At 42.0% G+C, this 21890-nt stretch overlaps 1 protein-coding gene across 1 annotated transcript in view; it reads left to right on the top strand.

Annotated features, from left to right (window-relative positions):
* The window catches only part of LOC8038920, a 45339-nt gene that overhangs the window by 21992 nt on the left and 1457 nt on the right, over positions 1–21890 (top strand). Inside the window, exons 4-21 of the mRNA XM_040501937.2 lie at positions 4317–4349; positions 4444–4500; positions 4613–4687; positions 6571–6603; positions 7169–7222; positions 8652–8723; positions 9279–9311; positions 9403–9456; positions 9852–9920; positions 10394–10426; positions 11739–11795; positions 11863–11931; positions 14022–14054; positions 14470–14523; positions 20307–20384; positions 20492–20524; positions 20687–20740; positions 21543–21608. Of these exons, the coding sequence (XP_040357871.2) occupies positions 4317–4349; positions 4444–4500; positions 4613–4687; positions 6571–6603; positions 7169–7222; positions 8652–8723; positions 9279–9311; positions 9403–9456; positions 9852–9920; positions 10394–10426; positions 11739–11795; positions 11863–11931; positions 14022–14054; positions 14470–14523; positions 20307–20384; positions 20492–20524; positions 20687–20740; positions 21543–21608 (957 nt within the window). The remainder of the gene's footprint in view (positions 1–4316; positions 4350–4443; positions 4501–4612; positions 4688–6570; positions 6604–7168; positions 7223–8651; positions 8724–9278; positions 9312–9402; positions 9457–9851; positions 9921–10393; positions 10427–11738; positions 11796–11862; positions 11932–14021; positions 14055–14469; positions 14524–20306; positions 20385–20491; positions 20525–20686; positions 20741–21542; positions 21609–21890) is intronic.

The following is a 21890-nucleotide window of genomic DNA, read 5'->3' as shown; positions in this document are numbered from 1 at the left end:
TTGTAAAACACGATAGGTAACTGAATTGACTGATGGGGCGCCGCGTTTTCGCACGCAGCACGTTGTGCCTATTTCCAAGAACACTACAATGTGATACTGTCGAAACCGGTTATAACGAAGTCAACGGGAATCGGTAATCACTTCGCTATATTCACTATTTCGTTATAACCGAGTTCGGTTATGACGAAGTGCAAAAGGGAATGAGAAATCGTGATCGCTTCGCTGTAGCCGCTATTTCCTTATATAACCGACTTCGGTTATAACGAGGTGCAAATGGAATGGGAAATCGTGATCGCTTCGCTGTAGCCGCTATTTCGTTATAACCGACTTTGGTTATAACGAAGTACAAAAGGGAATGGGAAATCGTGATCACTTCGCTGTAGCCGCTATTTCGTTATAACCGACTTCGGTTATAACGAAGTGCAAAGGGAATAGGAACTCATGATTGCTTCGATGTAGCCGTAATTTCGTTATAACCGACTTCGGTTATAACGAAGTGCAAAGGGAATGGGAAATCGTGATTACTTCGCTATAGCCGCTATTGCGTTATAAGCGACTTCATTATAAGCGGTCTCAACAGTAGACTCAAAGAAAGCAGTAAGGTTTTGTTTGTCTTGATTCAGTGTTGCTTCTGTAGACTAATGCACACTCCACGACGCTGTTGGCACAGAGAAGCTATCACTGATATTCTCCGAGTTTCTCTCAGGTTTGAAGGACCGTCATCGAAACTATGCTATAGTGGTGGAAAGTGCTTAGTTTTGGTACTAACCTAATTAGTTAATTTGGATGCCCGCCAGCACCCCTTCGAAGTAGAATTCGAAACTTGAGTGCCGAAGTCGTGCTCGCGTTGACAGTGTCGCGCAGTGTGCAATATGCTTAGCAAATTACGTAAACTACTCTGTTAGTGCAAACACGACATACGCGTTTCCCTGCATTTGACCTCGAAAGGGTATTTGGAGGGCATCAAAATTTACAACTTCAGTTAGTGCCCGACATGTCACACCTCACTTTACAAGTAAAATTTTTTACTCTCTTTTAAAATTAAAAACTGAAGAAAAATAAACAGCAATCACTTGTTCACTCTAACAGTGTCGCGCTTTTTACCAGCAGTATTGACGGCAGATTTACTTAAAGGGTTTGTCCGGTCGAAACCGGAAGTACTTAAGCTTTTGTGCTCGTTACATCGAGGGAGCCTTCATGTAGACAAACAACATTTTTATTTTGATATATGATCTCCCGTTATTAACTAAACCTTTCATGAGCGTATGTACGAAACTGCACCCCGAATTTCGCCAGTGTCAATGGCTGACATCCTTAGCTGCTGCGTGACGTCACAAAACGCAAAGGTTTATCTGATGGTCGGGATAACAAGCGTTGGTCGATGGATGTTTTGTATTTTGTTTCGAATTATATAGCCTCCTAGGCCAGTGGTTCTCAAATGGGGGTTCGCGAAGGCCTTCTAGTGGTATGATGATCTCTATGGCCTCATTAGTCGAGCCCAGCAACAATTCTTTTTTTTTTTTTCAGGTTGAAAAGAAATGTTTTAGATTTCGGGCAAGTTTCTTCGTGTGAACGTCAATAAGAGAGGTCTACTTCACACTAGCCCTTAGTTATATCCATTTATTAAATCATTATTATATTTAACCTATACTTTTCCTCTCCTCTCACCACGAACGGGGTCCTCCATCATCTCCGCCGATTCACAAGGGGTCCGCGATATATCGATGGTTGAGAACCTCTGTCTTAGGCTGTACCTTACTGAAATACGGTTCTTTTATTGCAGTTCCCAAGCCCGTGCAAAAAAAGTGACGCCTTTTAGTAGGATATTACTCGAAAACAGCCATATAAGCTTCGAGCAAACGTACGCCGTTTCGCACAAACACAACTGCGACGGCCACCGATCGAATTACCAGCGCTTGCAAAGCAAAGGATGCAGATTTCGCCCCTGAAGCGGCAACAAGGTACACGAAGCGGTATCTGGGTACACATATCGGCGGATCCACTGGATGGGTGATGAGGCTGCGGGTCTTTCCCTCAGAGGCGACAACCGGTGAATCGTTCAAATGCATGTCGTCACTTGACTTGGACGAGCTTGGTGAATCGTAGCCACGCTCTATTTGCACATGCGGGTCAAACAGAATTTGGCTGCACGCGTGCTAAATACAACTTCTGCTATCGTTTCCAGGTGGTGTAGCTATTGGTTTCGGTTTCGCTGCATAAAGAAATTGATTGATCCGATTTGGGCGGGGAGTGGATGGACGTAGTTTAATACCGTTGGCACAGCATCACACCTCAGCTTACGAGCCTTCTGTCCGCTTAGAGCTCAGCTCGTAGCTCTCTTCTGTGAGATGATTGCTGCATAAGCGGGATCTCGATCTTGACGGGAACCCAGTCCCTACGCACGGCGACGATCCATTTTGCTCGTCCCTGCACGTCTCGCGGAAAAGCATGGAACGTCATGTCTTGGCTCGCATGTGCTGCCCGGTGGTTGTGGCACCCAACCGTGCGACAAAAATCTCACCTAACCACGAAACAAGTCGAGCACAACAACAAAAACGAAGCACGCTGAGGCGTCCACTCGCAGGTGAACGACGAGACAGAAATGCTCGCTCTGTGTTGTGTGACGTCAGAGCTCCCATGTTGCCACTGAAAACAGCGTTTACGCTAGAGTGCGATTGGAGCAGTATAAATTCAATTACTCGTGCAGAGGGGCATATTAAATTCAGATATTGCACGTACGATGCTTGTCGAGGCAATAGCAGTAATATTCAATTGTTTCTCGAAAACAAAATTTGACCGGATAATCCCTTTAACATAGAAGTTGTACAATTCGACACCGCACAGCGTCTTTGTTGATTTTAAAATCTCCTGCGAAGTGTTATCAAATATAAACATGAAAATTGTGATCGGATTGTGCAAAAAGAAAGGCAGGTCTGAACACAGGCAGTATTTGTATTAATATTACTCTATCGCTTAATGAGCTTGAGTCCAAAGAGACTCAACGAGAAAATAGCGCATGATGCTAAGAGTCACATATAGTTTATAGCTTAATGCTCACCATTTGGTGACCTGCATTTCGGGTTCTGCGTTTTCCGAGTTTTTGATCCAAATCGGAACGATTTTTTTTTTTCCAAGTTATATTTTTAATTCCACCTCCATTTTTGAGTTGCTCGATGCTGTCGTTCATTTTCGACAAAATTTTGAGTTTTCTTTATAGCACATAGTTCAAAGACAGTGAAGCAAAACCTGAGCCATCCACAATATAGATGAATTTGTCGAAACCATAGGCGTATTCAATTCATTGAACACGCTTGCCTCTCTCTCGAGATGAGCCAGTCTCTTCCGATGGATGTGCCAGTTAGAATTCAGGTATTTCAACAATTCAGAAGGGTGCCCTATTCGCTAGGAAAAAAAATATTGCGGGCACTGAAGCCAGTACGAGGTAGCACAAAAAGTGCGTCATCAGGGTGATCGTTGCTTTATGTGGGTTCACGAATACAGAATCATGCATAAAAAAAAAAATCACGTATAAAAAAAACGCAGGATCGCTGCGCATTTAATGTGCGTGATTGGTTTTGTCGTTGACGGAAAACGCACAAAGGCGATGAGCGTGGTGACAATGCACTTTTGGTGCTGATTGATTGGCAACCTTGGTTTGTAACGTTGACTCTCGTCGAACTTAAAGGTGAAACAGAGTATAGTTGAACGTAGTATACCTTGGTTCAACCCAGAAGAAAGCTTTCGCTTTCTACACATCGCACGTGGGTGGTAAGGAAGTCATGTTTGAATCTCGAATTCCTGTCCTAAACGCGGATGGGGCGACGGTACGTGCCCGTAAGTTATATTTTTAACAAAAGGGGGCCAGAAAGAAAATGGCCAGTGAACCTCTTGGAAGGAGGAAGGCCCTAAGTTCAGCGGCTGGAAAGGCCAGACCTGCTCAACGAATGTCTTTTGAACCCCTTGGATTAGTATAAAAATACATTGTTTTGTGAGATTCATAAAAAAAAAAAGGTTGGGGGGGGGGGGGGATATAATTGCGAGAGACGTTTTAGGGTTATAGGAAAAGATAAAGAGCAGTCGGGGTTCTACCTTAAATTCTGAGGTTCGTATTAACTTGAACATTTTCGTTGGTGAGTGTTTTTTTTTCGGATTTTATCGGATTTATTTAAAAATGCTTAACGGGATCTATTGAAAGCTCTTGTTCCTTTATCTCGCTGAGGCCACTTTACGTTTTCAACTATAATATGCGCCTGCTCGAACAGTGTACATAAATTGCTGGAACAAAAAAAAAAAAACATTTTGCTTATTATTTATAGGTGATCCAGATGAGACAGTCATGCGTTAAACCGGTGAGTTCGACTCGAGAAAGTTTCGCGTCAACTTATGATCAGTTCAGGAAAAAAAAAAAAGACGTGTGAGTGTGTGTGTGTTTTTTTAACGCAGTATACCGCCAAAGAAGCTGCTCTCGTGCTGTGCAACGCATTCCACGGTGTACCTGGGGTAAGCATTGTTTGTTGGAATTTTTCTCGGGCTTTATTCATATCTCCACGAACAACATTGTTCATGGAACTAATAGTTTTTTTTTTTGTTTTTTTTTTATTTAAACGTACAGCAACAAGATCTACGGGAGGAGTGCGTACGCTGCGTCGAAAACTTCCAACTGCCAGAAAACGCCACCAAATTTGAGGTACGGTCGCGGCCGCCAGCAGTGTCCCTTAAGTTAGACCCGGTATCAACACCGATTACAACGGACAAAATGTTTCTTTTTAAGCAAATTTATATCAAGAGTCACTGAAAATTAGAAGAAAAATAAGAACGGTCAGGCATCTCTTTCGGTTGTCCGGCGTCCGCGTTGTTTCCAAGCTTAAAGTGTTACGTCGCCTGTTCGGCGTCGCAAAACGACGCCGAACTCTTATTGGCCGATTGAAAAAAAAAATATAGTGGGTAGACCTTAAGGCATCTAGCATTGAGGTCTACCCACTATCTTTTTCGATCAGCCAATAAGAGCTCGGCGTCGTTCTGACGTCATCACCACTCCTGCGAAAGTAGCAGACTTGCTCTCCCCATAGGCTCCTTGCATTGACGTCACATCGCACACATTTGCACACCAAGTAAAAGGAGGAGAGGGAAGCTGCTTTTGTAAGAATTTTGAGTGACAGGTTAATCTTCTATAATCTTCTGGGAGGAGAATAGCGACGCCTGTGCAAATCCGGAAGGCACAAAGGAGGGTCCTGGTAAGAGGGGAGCTCCTTCTCCCCCTCTTCTCTGGAGGGTATCGGAAATGACGTCATGTGCAAGGAGTCTATAGGTGATGCCGGATGTCAACAAAAGTATAGGAAGCCCGCGCTGCGGGTGCGGCACAACTCAAAACCTCCCTTCCGTTCTCGTCGTGTTAGTGGCTATAAAAGACAGTTGTAACGTTCAGACATGCTAAATGCCCAACTTTACTTTCGCGCCATTGTGTAACTTTCGTACACAATAAAGTAAAATAAATTTAACCTATCGATACTGCGCATATAAATGTAACTTTTTGCTTAACCTAGCTTTTTTGTCAACCTTTTTTTTTGTGATGAAGCGTAATTCGGTCTTAATATTTATTAACTGAGCGTTAAAATTGTCGTTTAATACACGCTCCTTCTTTCTGAAATAAAACAAATACAAACAAAAAAAACGCTGTCGTCACAAACAGCGATTTCCTAAAAGCGGGAAACAAAACAAGCAATCGTGCGATCGAAAACTCCACTACAAATTGGTAAAGGTCTGCTTGATAGAATTCTATCGGTCGGTCATGACGGAATACTGTTGGCGATCAACTTTATAGTTACGGGAATAGCTTATGAGTACCGTTCCGGATTTTAAGATAAAACCGAAACATGTCCGTGAAAAACACTTGTAGCAAACGTTTCCTGAATTGGCCAAGTTATCCTCAAAAATATGATATTAAAGAACTAATATCGTTTCGGTTTTAGGCACAATGTGGTTTAATCCTTTGTTTGTTTTTCGCTGAAAGGAGAAGGTAATATATTTTTGTTTTGTTACGACAGCAGTTTTCGTAGTAATAACATACAATTAATAGTACGTTCCGAGTCTTTTTTTCTTTCTTTGGAGTTCGGACAATAGTTTTATTTATCCCGAATTTTGGAGGAGTAAAAATATACCGAAATGAAAGACCGGGGTAAAAAAGTAAACGCTGGCTATCCGAGAATTCGGGAATTAAACGAAAGAATAGATTTTGATAAAAGCGCCGAGTTTACGATGGAAATGTAACATTTCCATCGTAAACATTTTAGAAGAAAAAAAAAATTCCTGAAACGATGAACGTTTTGTTACAGGACATTCATCGCAGAATTCAGTGATCGCGCCGGGCTCATCTCGTGAAATTAAAAGGGGCTTATATGTTAATTCACGATCGCTGCTTCGCGATTGGTTGTATGGCGTTCTGATCGGCTAATGCCACAACCTGATTGGCTGCCGATCCATGAGATGATTAGGACGGTCCCTTCGTTTATGCTGTTGATGGTTATAAAAGAAACAGAATAAAAAAATGATGAGATGTATCTTTTATTTCAGCAACGAGAGATCGACTGGAAATGCATGCCCCACGTGAGTTCTCCTTACTCTCGATCAATGAGCACTATAAAGGGGTTTCTGAAGTCGAAAACTTGACTGGAAAGTTTTTGGTAGTGGGCAGAATCTTCTATCTATCAGTTATGTACACTAAAAAAAAAGCCTGCGCGTCTACTTTCACGCACAACACTCGGAGGGCCAATCATCGAAACTTACGGTGGCAGCTCAGCGAATGACACTGCCGAAACATATGTTTAGACCAAAAAACGCAGGCTGAGCTGTGTCATTAGGCAATGCAAAACGTCACACCAGCATTGCTTAATGTCACAACTCTGACTGCGTTTTTTGGTCTAAACATATGTTTCGGCATCGTCCTCTCCTGCGTTAGCTTTGCTAAAGTGCAAAGTATGGAGGGCGTTGCAGCAAAAGCTTGTCCTGCCTTAGTATGGTAAGCACTTGAGCTTGGTGCTCGCCAATATTTCGTCCGAACAAAATGCAGAAACCCAACTGATGTCTTGTTTGGGCTAAAAGTGCCGCGCAGTGTACAGGTACAAACGGCTGTACAGACCGTCCACGCCTCAATCAGGTATGTTCGTTCCAGCCGTCGCCGACGGACCTATTGCACATGGAATGCCGATATCGGTTCAACAAAAATGTAAGTTTCTTTCTCGTTTTTTTTTTATTTTTCATTTGCCCCAAAAACGGCAATGTTTTTTTTTTCAGAAAAAAATAAACATATCGGTGACTAAAAATATTTTTATTCGACAAATCCTTGTTATTTGCGCCACAACCGCCGCATTCATTAGTGCTTATTAATTAACCCTGGAAACTTCTTTGTGTCAACCTTAAAGCATACTTGAGTTGTTCCACGTTCGGTAGTAAAATCAATTACACGAGTAGGTATTTCCGCACGTTACTACTAAACATGCAATTTTGACTTTTATAGCCGAAAATGAACTGAGGAAGCAAATGGGAAAAAATACAAGGTGTTCTTGATCCGGAGGCGTTTTATAAAATAAACTAGAAACATAAGCGTGCCGATAACGAGCTCAAATATTTTTCCAAGGTGTAGTTTGATAGTTTATCTTAACTAGCGAAAATTCAAGTCGCAACTTTGTTCCCGTGAAAAATAAAACAACATATTTTGATAACTCCAATGACGGGTGCCGACGCAAGCAACTGAGTTATTTCGATAATCGTATTTGGAGTCTCTATAGCCTGTTGTAGGTTAAGAAAAGCATGACAAACCCCACGTACAAAAGTTTATGCTCGCAACGATCGAAGGCTTCCTCCTCTCCAATTGAACCCTCTACAGCATTTGTTCTGCTAAAGTGCAAAAAGTGGACTACTCTGTGGGAGATGCTTGTCCTGCTTTTCTTAACCTGCAACAGACTATGCGGTGGGCAAGTTCGTCTGCTTCCTTTGCAGGGGTTGTGGTGACGTCAGAACGCCGAGCTGTGATTGGCTCTGATCTTTGGATCGTGAGTAGACCTCAAAGCAATCAGCCTTGAGGTCTGCCCACTATCCTCCAATCAGAGCCAACCAGAGCTCAGCGTTCAGACGTCACCACAACCCTTGCAAAAGAAGCAGACGAACTTTCGCTCTGCTAGTTACAAATATTTTATTTAAAAATAAACCAACAGAAGCTTTAGAACCGAATTTGATGTGTATAAAAACTCACTGCTGCATTTTTTACTTCTAAGAGAGTTTTCCCACTGGCTAAAAAAGAATTGTTTTGGCGCCTTGTGCAATAAAACAAACTATTAATCTCATTCATTTATTTGTTTGTTTTATGTGCTCATTGACAGCCGAAGCCTTGGTAATGATGCACATCAGATGGATTAGGTAGTGGTAAAAAACAACTTAAACGCAACATTGTGTGAACAAACACAATGCATTTAGTTCCTTAAATTTGAATTTTTTTAAACTTTTCTACAGGTTTGCGTTACGTGCTGACGATGCTAAACTATACGCTGCTGTAACTTCAATTAAGAAAAACGAACAACATCAGACAGCACTTTTGTACCAAGTTTTGTTTACTTTACTCAACTTTTCCTTTCTCGTTATGGCTAAATGCTTCACAGCCCGAGAACCAAACGGAGTGCTACAAATGTGTCAACAACACGGGTATTGACGACAGCGCGACATTTGCCGAGGTAAGTTGGCCAGTCGGTGTGTACAGTTTGTAGCACTGCAAACGCACGTTTTTAGTATTCGCTTTATTTTCTTGCGCGTTCAGCTGTATACGATGCATTTATGGTTTATCAAGGCGATATTTTTGCAATTCGTATCACCGTGTGTCCCAGAGTCTCACAAATTGCTTAATTTACTGTGTTCTACGTATCATATTTAGGTTATTCTTATTGATTAATAATAAAACAATTTTCGAGTCGTCCAGTTCCTCGCTTCGCGCTGTTTCAATATAAGTACGCGTCAACTCGCCCAATTATATATTCAGTTATTCTTACTGAAATGAAAAAGTTTAAGACAATGCATAGGTATGTATAAATGCTTAGCTACTCAGTAAAACCTAATGTGTGCCTTCATTTTTAGATATGTTCTCGTAAATAAATAGTATGAGTATGGGTTGTTTACGTGAGAAGGGTTGTTTAATTAGTTTAGCCGTCAGTTTATCGTCAAGTCGGTTGCTGTCCTTTTGGTGTTCCACAGTATCTAGTCATTGTTTTTTTGCTTTTATTTTGTTCTTTCAGTACAGAAGAGTGGAATCTACGTGCATGCCAAGGGTGAGTGTCTGTATCGGAATCTTTATTTCTTTGCCCTAGTAAAATATGGACTGTTTAAGCAGCAAAGATAATTGCATGTTCCTGTCTCCAGTCAAGCCCCAAGGAAAGGCTAAAGCGTCTCTGCAAGTGGAGGTACATCGACGACGTAAGTCACGTCCAACGTTTTGTTTTATTTTGTATGGGCAAACTATGTTTTACCAATCAGTGCCCATTAATAATTACTATCATACGAACTCAATATATTACAAGTAATTTTAGTTTAATGGATTTATTTTTGCTTTGAATACATTTCTTACTATTAATTCTGTGCTTATTTTATTGCTTAATCACCAACAAATTCATGCTACTTAAAAAAAATGTATGAAATAAACTGAGGAGGAATGAGCCCCAAAGACTGGATTCAAGGATAAACGAAAGCTTACTTAAAGCCCTTAAAAATAACAAAACCCTATTAGAAGGCATCGCGTTATCGTTAGTCATGGCATTCAGAACACCTTTAAGGCATTTTTAATTTTATTTGCACGTGTTCATTTTGATCAGGAACAGGCCGCTCAGTGCCAGCAATGCGTTGACGAGTACCCGCTTCCAGCCAACTTCGAATACGAGGACGTGAGTATATGTTCATGTTCCTAGTTATCATTTTCTTTCGTGTAAAGGTAAGCCCTACCCGTTGCGTTTAGTTGGGGAGGTTCTCGTATTGATAATTTTACACAAAATGATTGGAGAGAAAATTTCACTTCTCTTTCTGGTTTGCAGTTAACTTGAAGTGAACACTGTAAAATGTTAAGAGTTGCGGAAGACTATATTAAATTATTTTATATATGTTTCATTTTCTAACCACTCAGTGAGTTCTATCTATGTTTTTAGTGTCCCGCAGGTAGATTTTGGGTATGTTTGGTTGCCATCACGCCAGGCTCTATAGATAAACCTTCAGAATACTGTCTTCAAGTCCATAAAGAACATGTGTATCAGCATATATGAAAACCAAAAAAAAAAAAAATATTTTTCCAAACTTTGTCTTTCTCAAATAAATAACATTACCTTCTCATCAACATTCTTTTTATATTTCTCACACTTTTAAGGTTTCCAACCTGCGGAACAAGTGTCTACCAAGGGTAAGGCTTCATCATAACCTTTACAACTTGAAAACCTAAAAAAAAAAGGAGATGGATTAAGCATTTTGACAGGCTTTTTGACTATTACGTATCACCGTAGCAACTCTAATTCCAACTTCGCCTACGCATATTATTGAAACATATTATGAATGGAGTAAGTGGTGGTGCTGTGCTCGAGGCGTCCATTATCTCCAAATTCACTCTTCTCCCCCCTTCCCCCCCCCCCCCTTCTCTCTTTCTCTCTCTTTGTTATTCTAATCCCGAGCACATCATTATTTGCCTCCCCAACCCGACACATTTAATCCCCTTTCATCTGCTTCACAAATCAGCCGCTAGGTCTCGCCAGTATTCGCTGGCAACTTAGGCAGATGGTAGCTCCCCGCTCCTCACCTTCACACCTTTTCCGCTAGGAGGTGTGGACGACGGAATATTGCAATTTTTCGGGGATATTTACAAAGACTAACATGGGAAGGAAAAAGAGCAAAGCCAATTGAGATAAAAAGAGGTCTTAGACAGAGAAGCCCTTTCTCGCCATTGTTGTTCATGTTGTATCTCCAAGAACTAGTGGAAAAGTTGAAAAAAACCTTTCTTCTTTTTTTTTTTTTTTGGGGGGGGGGGGTTGATTTTTCATGCGACAGGCAAGGTCAAGCGATCAAAAAGTCATTACCAGGTCTTGTACATACTGATGATATTGTGCTAATGGACGATATCAACATAGGGCTGCAGTCCCTAATCAATACATGTGGCGAAGAGGGCCAAAGTTAGGCTTAGAATTCAGGAGTGACAAATCACCGGTCTGGTGTTCAATGATGACGGAATTGCAGAGCTAAAGTCATAAGGACTATAAGTTGTGCGAGTCGATAAATAAAAGTAAATATACCACAATGAACATGCAAAATATGTAACTGGCAAGGGAAACAGAAATTCAGCTGTAATGAAAAATAGAGCACTGTGGAACTATAACAGGTTTTAGGTGGTGTGGGAGATCCTAGGAGGAATTATGGTTCTGAGCCTGACTTTTCCAAATGCAGTATTGTGCATAAAAGTGGACGTTCAGACAAGGCTAGAAATAAAGCAGCGAGGAGTAGGTTGGTTGGCTCTGTGAGCTCGTGGTAAAACACCGAACCAGGGGGTACAGGGTGATATGGGATGGCACTCATTCGAGTGCAGGGAAGCTAGCAGTAGGGTAGAATTTGAGGATAGGCTAAGATAAATAGATGCAGAACGATGCTGTAATGCCCTCCGGGCAATTTAGGTATGACATATACAAATACATAAAACTGTGCCTAATTGAACCCTTCGTTTCGTACAGCCTTCACGAAAAGAACTTCTCCGCAAGACGTGTGACTGGTATTTCAGAAACCAAAATGTAAGCCTCTAAAATAATTTTCGTAAGTTCACGGGTGCAAGCCTGAACTGCAATCTTGGTCCTATAGATCGAGAAGTCGGCGTGCGAAGCTTGTGTCGAGAAGTCCCGCCTCGACGAGAACGCATCTTATGATGATGTGAGTCGTTTTTTTATGCGTTATTAATGCGTGAGTATTAAAACGCTCGTTTTGACGAAAACCCGGCGGTGTCTTTTGTTTGTCAGTGCCGGAAAGAGAGGGAGAAAGAGGGGAGAGGATGACACGTGCCTCGCTCCCATTGGTACAAAGCGCTGACGTCAGCACGCGTCAACCTCTCCCTCTCTCCCTGGCGCTGACAAACTGACAGACACCGCCGGAGTTTCGCCAAAACGAGCCCTTTCGTTTTCGTCGAAAGAACGTCGCATAGGCACAACTGGCGCGGAGCCAGAGAGGAGGAGACGGCGCGCAACACCTCCTAGATAACATAGCAGCAGCGCTGAATGAGATGGCGTTATCGGAGAAGGGAAACGCGGGACACAGATCGGAAATGGGTGCTGCGTCAGCGCTCGGCTTCGAGTCAAGTTTGAGCCGAACATTGACGCAATCGTCGTGTCCAATCTATGAGCAGCGTTGGCCTTCTCTGATGACGCCATCTCATTCAGCACTACGGCTTTGTTATCAGGACGTATTGCGCGGTAGCGTGGTGGAATCCGGGCGTGCTCAGTTGCCGCTCTGCCGTCGCCGGTTGTTCTTCGCTCTGGGTTTCCGTAGTAGAGGTGCGTGAGCTATGATGTGTGTGTATGTAGTTAAAACGATTGACGCGGTTTCCTCCACGAGTGATATAGATAAGATTCCTTCCACAAGTGTTATGGGTATGGTTCTTTCCACGAGCAATATGAATGGCCATGTCCAAGGGCGTCGACGTACCCTGACAGGCAAAGTACAGAAAAGGGGGCGAAAAAGATGCATGAAGATCCATTGGTGAGTTCTTAGAAAATCCGTTAGCATAACAATTGGGAAACGCCACACACGCCCGCCTTTAAGAAACGCTACCCCGTAATCAGGCCAAAAAGATGTTACTAAAAAAAATAGAGCATGCAAAAAAGAAAGCCGAAAGGGAAAAGTGAAGGGGTCAGCGTTAGCGTTTCCGAATGGCGGACGTGTGTGGTGTTTCCAAGTGTCATGCTGACGCAACCTCTATAAGAATCCACTAATGTATCTTTCTGTAATTTCTGTCTCGTCAATTTTGTTCACTGAATTGAAAGTTCTTTCGCTAATAGCAAATACCGAGAACATTTCTTGCGTAAATGCTGCTCGCGCATACTTGAACAAATAGCGTAAAAAAGTAAACAATGCCGTGTAAAGCCCGATTCGCACGATCGATTTTGCTTGCGAATTCAAAGCTGCGACGTAAGGGCCCGCCGTTTCCCCCAGGTATTTTTTTTTTTTTTTGCCGCACGAGTCACGCCGTAACTGCGAAATCGCAAGCAAAATTGCACAATATAAATCAGTCTTAAGGGTAACTACGGTCAGTGACAAGATGAGAACGGGGGGGGGGGGGGGGGGGGGGGGGGGGCGTCTCTCTTTTGAACGCCCAGACTCCAGCACGCACTCAATCGCTGCCTTCACTCGCGCTTTTCCTGCGCCTGCACGATCGAGGCTCGCGGGACGCCGAAGCATCATCGAAGTCAGAAAGCTCTTGCTGGAGGCTGGACAGCTGAAAGAACCCGCCTGCCGCTTTAGTCTGTCAGTGACTATTGGCGATTTTCATCACGTGTTTTTGGACCTAATTTCACGGCTTCGTCTTTCGATTGCGACAGGCGCTGTGAAAATCTGAGCGAACTTGTCGTGACACTTTTCTGTTTTAACCGCTTAGTTGCCGTCGATTTCACAAAATTCGCCAATAGTAAAAGCAGCAATAAAAAAAAAATAGGTAACGATAAGCTCGATCGCGTTCCTTTGTTTGGTCGCTTGAGCGTTACTGATTTTATATATCATGACGGCGTCTACGTTGTTTTACAACGTGTCTATTTCTAACTAAAACGCCAAGAACAAAATTAAATGAAGAACGCCAAACAATCCGCCAAATTCCAGTGTATTTCTTTTATTGAGCTGTGGAAATAATAGAAATACAACACGGCGTAAGTGCCTAAAAAAAAAAAAAAGAGTGATCCAGATAATAGAATATCGCATCAGGTCTAATGTGTTCATCGAGATGTTTAAGTTTTCCTCCTTTTTTTTTTTTACAGGAAGCACAAGTAAGAAGCATCTGCATGCCACGGGTGAGCCCATGCGACAATGTATATCGCGTGACTAAACGTAATTGTGTTGTGCGTATCTTTAGACAGCGGGAAGTTTGCCAGCTCCAGCGAGCGTCTAGTGCCTCAGCTGTATGTAAGTTTAGCCGGTCCGCTAGCCTGGGGTCTTTATCGTGCACCACGCAGTAGTGATACACGACCGGACGCCGGTATGCGATGGTCATTCAGATCGAAACGGGCAGGGGTGGGGATTGAACCCAGGATCTTTAGACAAAGGTGTATTTTTATGGCAAACATTAATGTGGTTTTCATTACGGTAATGACTACGAGACCGATACGCATGAATAAAAAGTTTGTCTTCGCGCGCAATACAGAAACAAGCAGTTTTGTTTTGAACATACATAACAGATTTGGGTTTTTTTCTTTTGTTTCTTTTTAGAAACCGCCTAGGGAGAGAGTCAAGGATGCCTGTCCTCGACGATTCAAGGATTCGGTAAGGACAGTCACAGGACCTTGTTGCGTTACAATAGCAGCAAACTATAATTGGCCTGAGTCCACTATCCGCATACCACGGGATGCGATTACCACCTTGGAAACCCGCTGAGAAATAACGTCATATCGGCGATGCTTTCATCAACCCGTTTGCTGACCCCAAGAGCATGACAACACTTGCGCTCCCTCTGAATGCCATTGACCGCGCCTTTAATGTAGATCAAATGTAACTGATACATCCCGTTCATGACCTACAAATCGATCATGTAAATCGTGCGTGCTGCAGCACTCACACACTATACGTGCTCTTAATGTATATTCACCTCGCAAATCGAGCGCAGCCCTCGAAAGGGCGTGAATTAATCTAAAGATGGCCTGTTCAGAGGCACTCGAATCACACGAAGGTATAAAATAAGGAAAGACGTTATTAACTCAAGTCAGGAAGTCGAAAGACTTCACTGGCGCAAAAGCAGTCGTGAAAGTAAAGCAGCTAGTTGTAAAACTCCCGGACTCACTCCAAAGGCATGCCTGCGCTTGCTGCTTGCTTTAGAGTGTGATTCCGCACAACAGGGAGCAGAGCCTTTACAGAGCCATGAGCGCGACCTTGTCGCCTTGGGTCCACTAGAAAATATTGTCTTTAAGATTACTCGGCGTCTAGACTAGTCGCTATATGCGGCTAAGAAGGTAACCTCTATTGTAAACACAAAAAATTACCATTTCGCGTGCTCTCTGAAGCGATGGAGTCAAAACCGTATGAACGCTCGTGCGCTCTTGCACCCTAAGCTTTCATATTACAAAAAATTGTACATTTTGTTGTTAGACGTTACCATGATGACACTGAGTGATTTTAGATAAGATCGACCAAAGGGTGGCTGGTCGACATTTTTAAATCAACTGATGTTTTTATATGATATTGTCTAGTGTATGGTATAAACGAAACCAAACTTAGTTTCGACCAGAAAAAAAAATTTGGGGATAGGAAACCTCGTAACGCATGATGAGGTGGACAGCTGCAGTAACGCGCGCTGATGGAATGGGCATGTTTGAAAATGAATAACTAAAACGATAAAATTAGGAGAATTCTAATGCTTTTTAGAAAAAAACTATGGGTACAGTTTGCTTGTAATATATAGCAATTATATTTATTTCTTTTATATTTTGTTTTCTAAGAATTGCCAAACATGCCTCCTCGAACGACAAATGGCAAAATTTGCAGGCCTGTATCTCATAAAATAAGTTAATCATTATCATATACTTTTCAGATAGTAGTCTACTTATAAATGGCTATTATTTAAAAAAAATATATATATAAGGTATCTGAGTGATACGGTAGTCGGTATATATTTAGGCAAACAGGGGGAAAAGATCAAACAACAAAAAAACCCGATGCGAATAAAAAAAAAAACACCTTCCATTTTTTATTTAATTTTGATGCCTTGTTGTACACTATTAGGCATTCATTTCTATTAAAAAGATGTTGCATTATTCGATTGAGAAAGAAGACATAATTCCCCAAAGTAGGGTCCTTTTTCAAAGCCTGCACTTAGCAGTGCCCTATACGAGAAATGACTCTGAGTTTTAGTTTCGTGAAACTAACACACATCTTTTATATATTTTTATTCAGATGAGACCATTGATGACTGTGGCCATCGTTTGTACAGTAAGAGTGGAGAGAAATTACTGTGTACAAAGAGCTACTATATATAGATGTAGTGATCCGAGAAAAGATCCTAAAGCCATCGACCACTGGGAACTTTGTTCATTTTATTTTTTTACGACACGATATGCTCCTCTCTCTTCCCCTCTATCTCCATCTTCCTCTCTTATATATACCCCTTTCTTATATCTAGAATAAAACATGTTCAAGCATTCCCTTTCTGCGTGATAGTGTTCTGTGGCTAGCAACAATCATCTTCTTGCGAAGGTCACGATTATGGCGCAATAGTTGACGGAAGTAGCAGACGGCACTCGTCGCTAGTTCTGGCAAAACTGCCAATACAATCTTTTTTCGCATTTCCCCGCTTCCTGTCAAGGATGAGGGGGCTCAATTTAACCAGAAAAATATGGCCGCCGATGCCTGTTTACTGAGCAGTCCTGCCTGTCACCATCCCACTCGCTGGCTTCGCGGGCGATATTATGAGGCACAAAGAAGCACACCGACGTACAGCAGAACCCCCAAATACCCGATCCCTGCCTAAATACAACACAGTGTAAACACTTTCGCCATATTAACCCAGGAAAGGTTAACATGGCGACGGTGTTTACGCTCTAGGTAACAAAAAACGTGGCGTGTCGTATGAGCCGGATCCTTAGATGAGGTGCGAGGTGAGCCCTGAGAACGTGTCTGCTGCCCTAGGGTACTTCACGAAAGACGAGCTACAATGTTCGCGCCAAGGTCCCAACCAGAAGGACGTGGTCTCTGTCATGCTCGACGGGGAGAAAACGTTCGTGCCAAAGCGCTTCCTGACACGCTCAATCCGAGAGGCCTTTCCTGCATACAAACACAATCATCCTGATTCCGCCGTTGGGCTGGCGAAACTTGCAACATTCCTTGCGCCCTAGATGGGTCAAATGTATTCCACACCAGGAAGTGTGTGTATGTGTCCGCTGCGCCAATTGTTACCTTTCTATTTCCGCTGTAGAGAACGTTACAGCCTCAGCATTGAACACTGGTGAAATGAACTCAAAGCATTTTTGTGCGACCCACTAACAAGTCTGTGTATTTAGGGAAACTGTGATCACTGCCAAAAAGGCCAGTCTCTTACACTGGAGGAACTCCATGTCCCAGAGAATGATAGATTGTGCTTACAACATGGGAGTTCGGTGACCTTGAGAAAAGAACATTGGATCCTGAAACTCTTCTAAAAGTTGTTCAGGCAACGGTCGAAAGTTGGATATTTCACAGCCATAACCCGACAAACGCAAGATAAAGCGATCTACAATGAAAAGCAGTGCATGCAACGCAGGAGCATTGTCTTTAATTTTGACTTTACTGAAAACTTGACCATCGCGCTTCCTGACAAAGTTCAAGTATACCACTGGGGAAAAAGAAGTTACGATATTTACATCTGCAGTGACGACAAGAAAATCTACAAACAGCGTCGCTATCATCAGTGAGGACCTGTGTGACGCCACCGCTCACGCGCGCTTGGCTCTAAAAAAAAGTGGAAGAGTGGGTTGAAGACAAACGTTGCGGTATACTCGCACATGACGTACGTAAGTGACGGGGCCGCCAGTCATTTTAAGAATCGCTAACAGCTTCACCAGTTTGCACAAAATGATTGCCCAAAAGCCCAGTGGTTATTTTCTGCATCTGGACATGGGAAAATACACGCGATGGAGTTGGCGGATTCGTGAAGCACCAGGCCAACGCTGAACAACCTCAAAGAACGTTCAATAAACGCAATTCAGACGCTCAGGACATTTGTTTGCATTCTATCCGATAAACTGGGTGCATCTTGTGTATCTGGACGAAAACGATGTTGTTCGGTATCATCGACAAACAAATAATAATAAAAAGAAGAAGAGTGGCTGACGGTGCGCGTTTTTTCTGGCATCCAGTTTTGGCATGCGTGGCGGCTCTGCAAGTCATCAACAGAAGGAACCGGTGACGTATATGTAGGACGGACAGTCGAATATGGTTAGAAAGAACTTTATTAAATGGGGTACATCGAGGAATGCCTTAGTGTAAAGTGTCGAATTTGATGCCCCAAGGACTGCTCATTTTGAATGCAGGGACATCTTATTTATCAAAGTTTTCTTCGCGGGGTATTTAACCTACTGTTTTACTTGGTGATAGCTTATAATCTTTATCTGATCACCATATAAGAATCACGAAACGTTATCCTCGCGCAGGATAAAGTATCTCGGACTGCCACGATATATTCTTACACCGAGAGTATCGTCGAAGCTCTTACAGTCCGGCGCGGTGGCACCTCTCACCTGAAATGGTTTGCCCCCGGAAATACATAGCTAACCTGAACAATTTTAGTATTCTATCTTTATTTTTGTGTGCGGAAGTAAAGTTATTTCTTTTGTTTTAAATATAAAATATACAGGAAAGCAAAACTTCACACTGCATCATTAGTCACTTTTATTGTGTGAAGGATTGCTACAGTCATCAGTGGCCTCGTGTGAATAAAATATGTAAAAGATCTGTGTTAGTTTTATGGAACTGGAACTCACGAGTCACTTCTCGTATAGGGCACTGCTAAGTGTAGGCTTTGAAAAAGGACCCTACTTTGGGGAGTCTCAATCAAATAATGCAACATGTTTTTAATTGAAATAAATGCCGAAATAGACTATAACAAAGTATCCAAATTTTAAAAAGAATCGAAGGTGGAGCTTTTTTTTTTTTTTTATTCGCATCGGAATTCTTCGTTGTTTGATTTGTTCCCCATGTTTGCCAAAATATATCCCGTCTATCGTATCACTCAGATACGTTATATATTTTTAAATAATAGCCATTTATAAGTAGAATACTATCTGAAAAGTTTATGATAATGATTAACTCATTCCATGATATACAGGCCTCCAAATTTTGCCATTTGTCGTTCGAGGAGGCATGTTTGGCAATTTTAAGAAAACTAAATATAAAATAAATAAATATAATTACTATATCTTAGAAGCCAACTGTACCTATAGTTTGTTTCTAAAAAGCATAAAAATTATCCTAATTTTATCGTTTCAGTTATTCATTTTCAAACATGCCCCTCCATCAGTGCGCGTTAACTGTCCACCTCATCATGCCTTACGATTTTTCCTGTCCCCAATGTTTTTTTTTTTTCGTCAAAACTAAGTTTGGGTTCGTTTAGACCAGACACTAGACAATAGCATATAAAAACATCAGTTGATTTAAAAATGTCAACCAGCCACCCTTTGGTCGATCTTATCTGAAATCACCCCACTTACCTTTGCTCTTTGCATTCGACGCTGTGAGAACAATCCCACATACGGTCGTGTTCTGCGCGTTACAAATAGCTTATGTCATCAAAATGATGTCCGAAAGATGCCAATGAAGCCACCCTTCAAACAGATTACAAAATAATCAGGACAGAACTTGTGTTTGCTAAACTCGCTTACGAAATTCAACCTTCGTGTATGTTGTTTCTCTCCGCCAGCAATCCATTGAGGAGATGATGAAGTCACTATTCAATCAGAGTGCTTAGAAAAACAAAACTGACGCCAGCGCATAATAGTTTAGCAGGTACGCAATGTTACACAGCCATAACAGTGTGCATAAAGAAACCTTTCAGAACAATCGTCGCCGTAGAGGTTACCTGGGGCCCTAAACTCGTGAAACACGAAGTTGGAGCCGAAAGTTTCCGGAGAGCGGCGATTGGACGTCGGCCAATCGGTGCGTTCCGTCAACTTCGGACCCAACTTTGTGTTTGACGAGTTTAGAGGCCCTGGTGTCCTGGTGTCACCAGGCAAGCGTAGAAAAAACATGGTGCGCCAATAGAATAAAACACAACTTTACGGCGATCCTAGCAACGTTCGGTGGTAGTGCGTGCTCCTTCGTCACCAGTTTGTGATACTTAAGCGTGACAAAAGCCCATTAGAAATTTAAAACGTTCGCTAGATGGCGCAGGACACCGCCCAAATCGAAAGGCTCTGGTCATCTATTTATCTAGTCGTAGACTTGACATATGTCGGAGAGCAGAAGCCCTATTACATGAAGCGATTTCTGCTTATCGCATCCCGTTACTAAAACTTTGTTTGGTTATCACTTTCTCTCTTTTGCAATCTATTTCTCAAATGGCGTCTGCGATTTTACGTTTGTAGGAGGAAATTGAAAAATGCCGAAAATGCGCTGACAACTTTATGAACGATCCAGCTAACAACGAAGTACAAACGGTGGACGTAAGTAAAACATTTATTAACAAAACAAAACAAAAAGTCGTTCTTGCCTTTCGAGATACGATCTTTTAAAATAAAACCTAATTCTTTTGTTGTTGTTTTGTTCGCAGGTACAGCAACTATATCGTCGATGTTTGGCCGGGGTAAGAACAGCGGCTTACATAACTCCTACTTGATCTAAGACATGCCCTTCAAAAGCCACGTGTAACTTCATTCGTTGAAGTGTTTAACACGCACTGTCAAAATCAGGCTTGGGGTCAGCCCATAGTTGAATCCGGACTTCTTGTCTTACTTGGTTTTTCCAGAATAATCTGAAGGCTCGCCTGCTGCAAGAGTGTCAACAAAAAATGCCAGAACCCGTGAGTCCACAAAGTATATTCAATTATCTTTGGTCCATTGTTCGTCTTGATGTTACCTAAGCAGCGGTAAACGATTACACATAGTATATTAGATCAACTGTGAGCATTCAAGTCATATATCAGTAACGGCCAACGATTCTGTTACAAACTTCACGACCTCTTGCCCTCAATGAAAATTGTATGCTATTTCGCCTCAGTTCGAGTTGAAACCACGTCCAGTTGCCCGATTTTTATTTAGTAAGCCCTAGAATACTAAAAGAAATAAAATATAGACAAATTACTCTAGCCAATTCAACAGTGAGAGTGCCATGTGACTATCTGAACTGGAAACAATGGTACGCGAAGGGGTTGGTCACGTGACATATAAGTTCTCACGTTGCATTGGTTCCGATACCGACAGCGAAGAAGCGATAACGGTAGCAATGGTCTCCTTTTAGTGCGCTTTGTTTTTGCCATCTTTAAGAAAGAAAAAAAAAAACTGGTTTGATGGCAAAATACGCGATCCTATACTATTTGTCACCTAAAAATACATTTTTGCCCATAGTTTATAGGTTGTATGAATTAGTTCTTACAATATTTGGTTGTCAGATAAGGAAAAAAATATCTTTTCGTGTTTGGAACATGTACGTTTCTGTAAAATAATGTATAACCAATATTGAATGGACAGACAAGCATCCGAATTCACCGCATTAAGTGGACAGTTAGCAACGCTCCACGAGAAGCCAAACTGCTTTTCTTTTGGTTTTGAAGGTGAGAAAAGAGTACTGATGGAACGTGAAAACATTTTGTGTTGTTGTTCTAGGACGTGGCTAACAAGTGCAAAGCGTGCATCCTCCGAACCTACCAGTGGAGAGTACCGAAGCATATGGTAAGTTCACAACTTGCCGTGAGATCGAAGTTGACAGTTGAGAACCGGATATGACGTCATCTCGAAGTTCCGGTGACCCGCACTCTTCCGCAAATAAGTGATTAGCTGTATGATTTTTTTTTTTTTTTTTGTTGCAGCTATTTTTAGAGTTTTGAGCGGATTATTCATAAACAAAGGATAATCCTTCTTTATATTTGTTTCGGAATGAAGGCTTTCTGGTGACAACTGACACATCTCGTACACATGACCATGTGCCCGCGGAAAAAAAAAGCTAAAACGGAG

This window comes from Ixodes scapularis, unplaced genomic scaffold (assembly GCF_016920785.2).
Source record: "Ixodes scapularis isolate PalLabHiFi unplaced genomic scaffold, ASM1692078v2 PGA_scaffold12__126_contigs__length_90152505, whole genome shotgun sequence".
NCBI classification, from domain to species: Eukaryota; Metazoa; Arthropoda; class Arachnida; order Ixodida; family Ixodidae; genus Ixodes; species Ixodes scapularis.
Note: the sequence above shows the minus strand (reverse complement) of the source record. Positions and strands in the feature narration are given on the sequence as shown.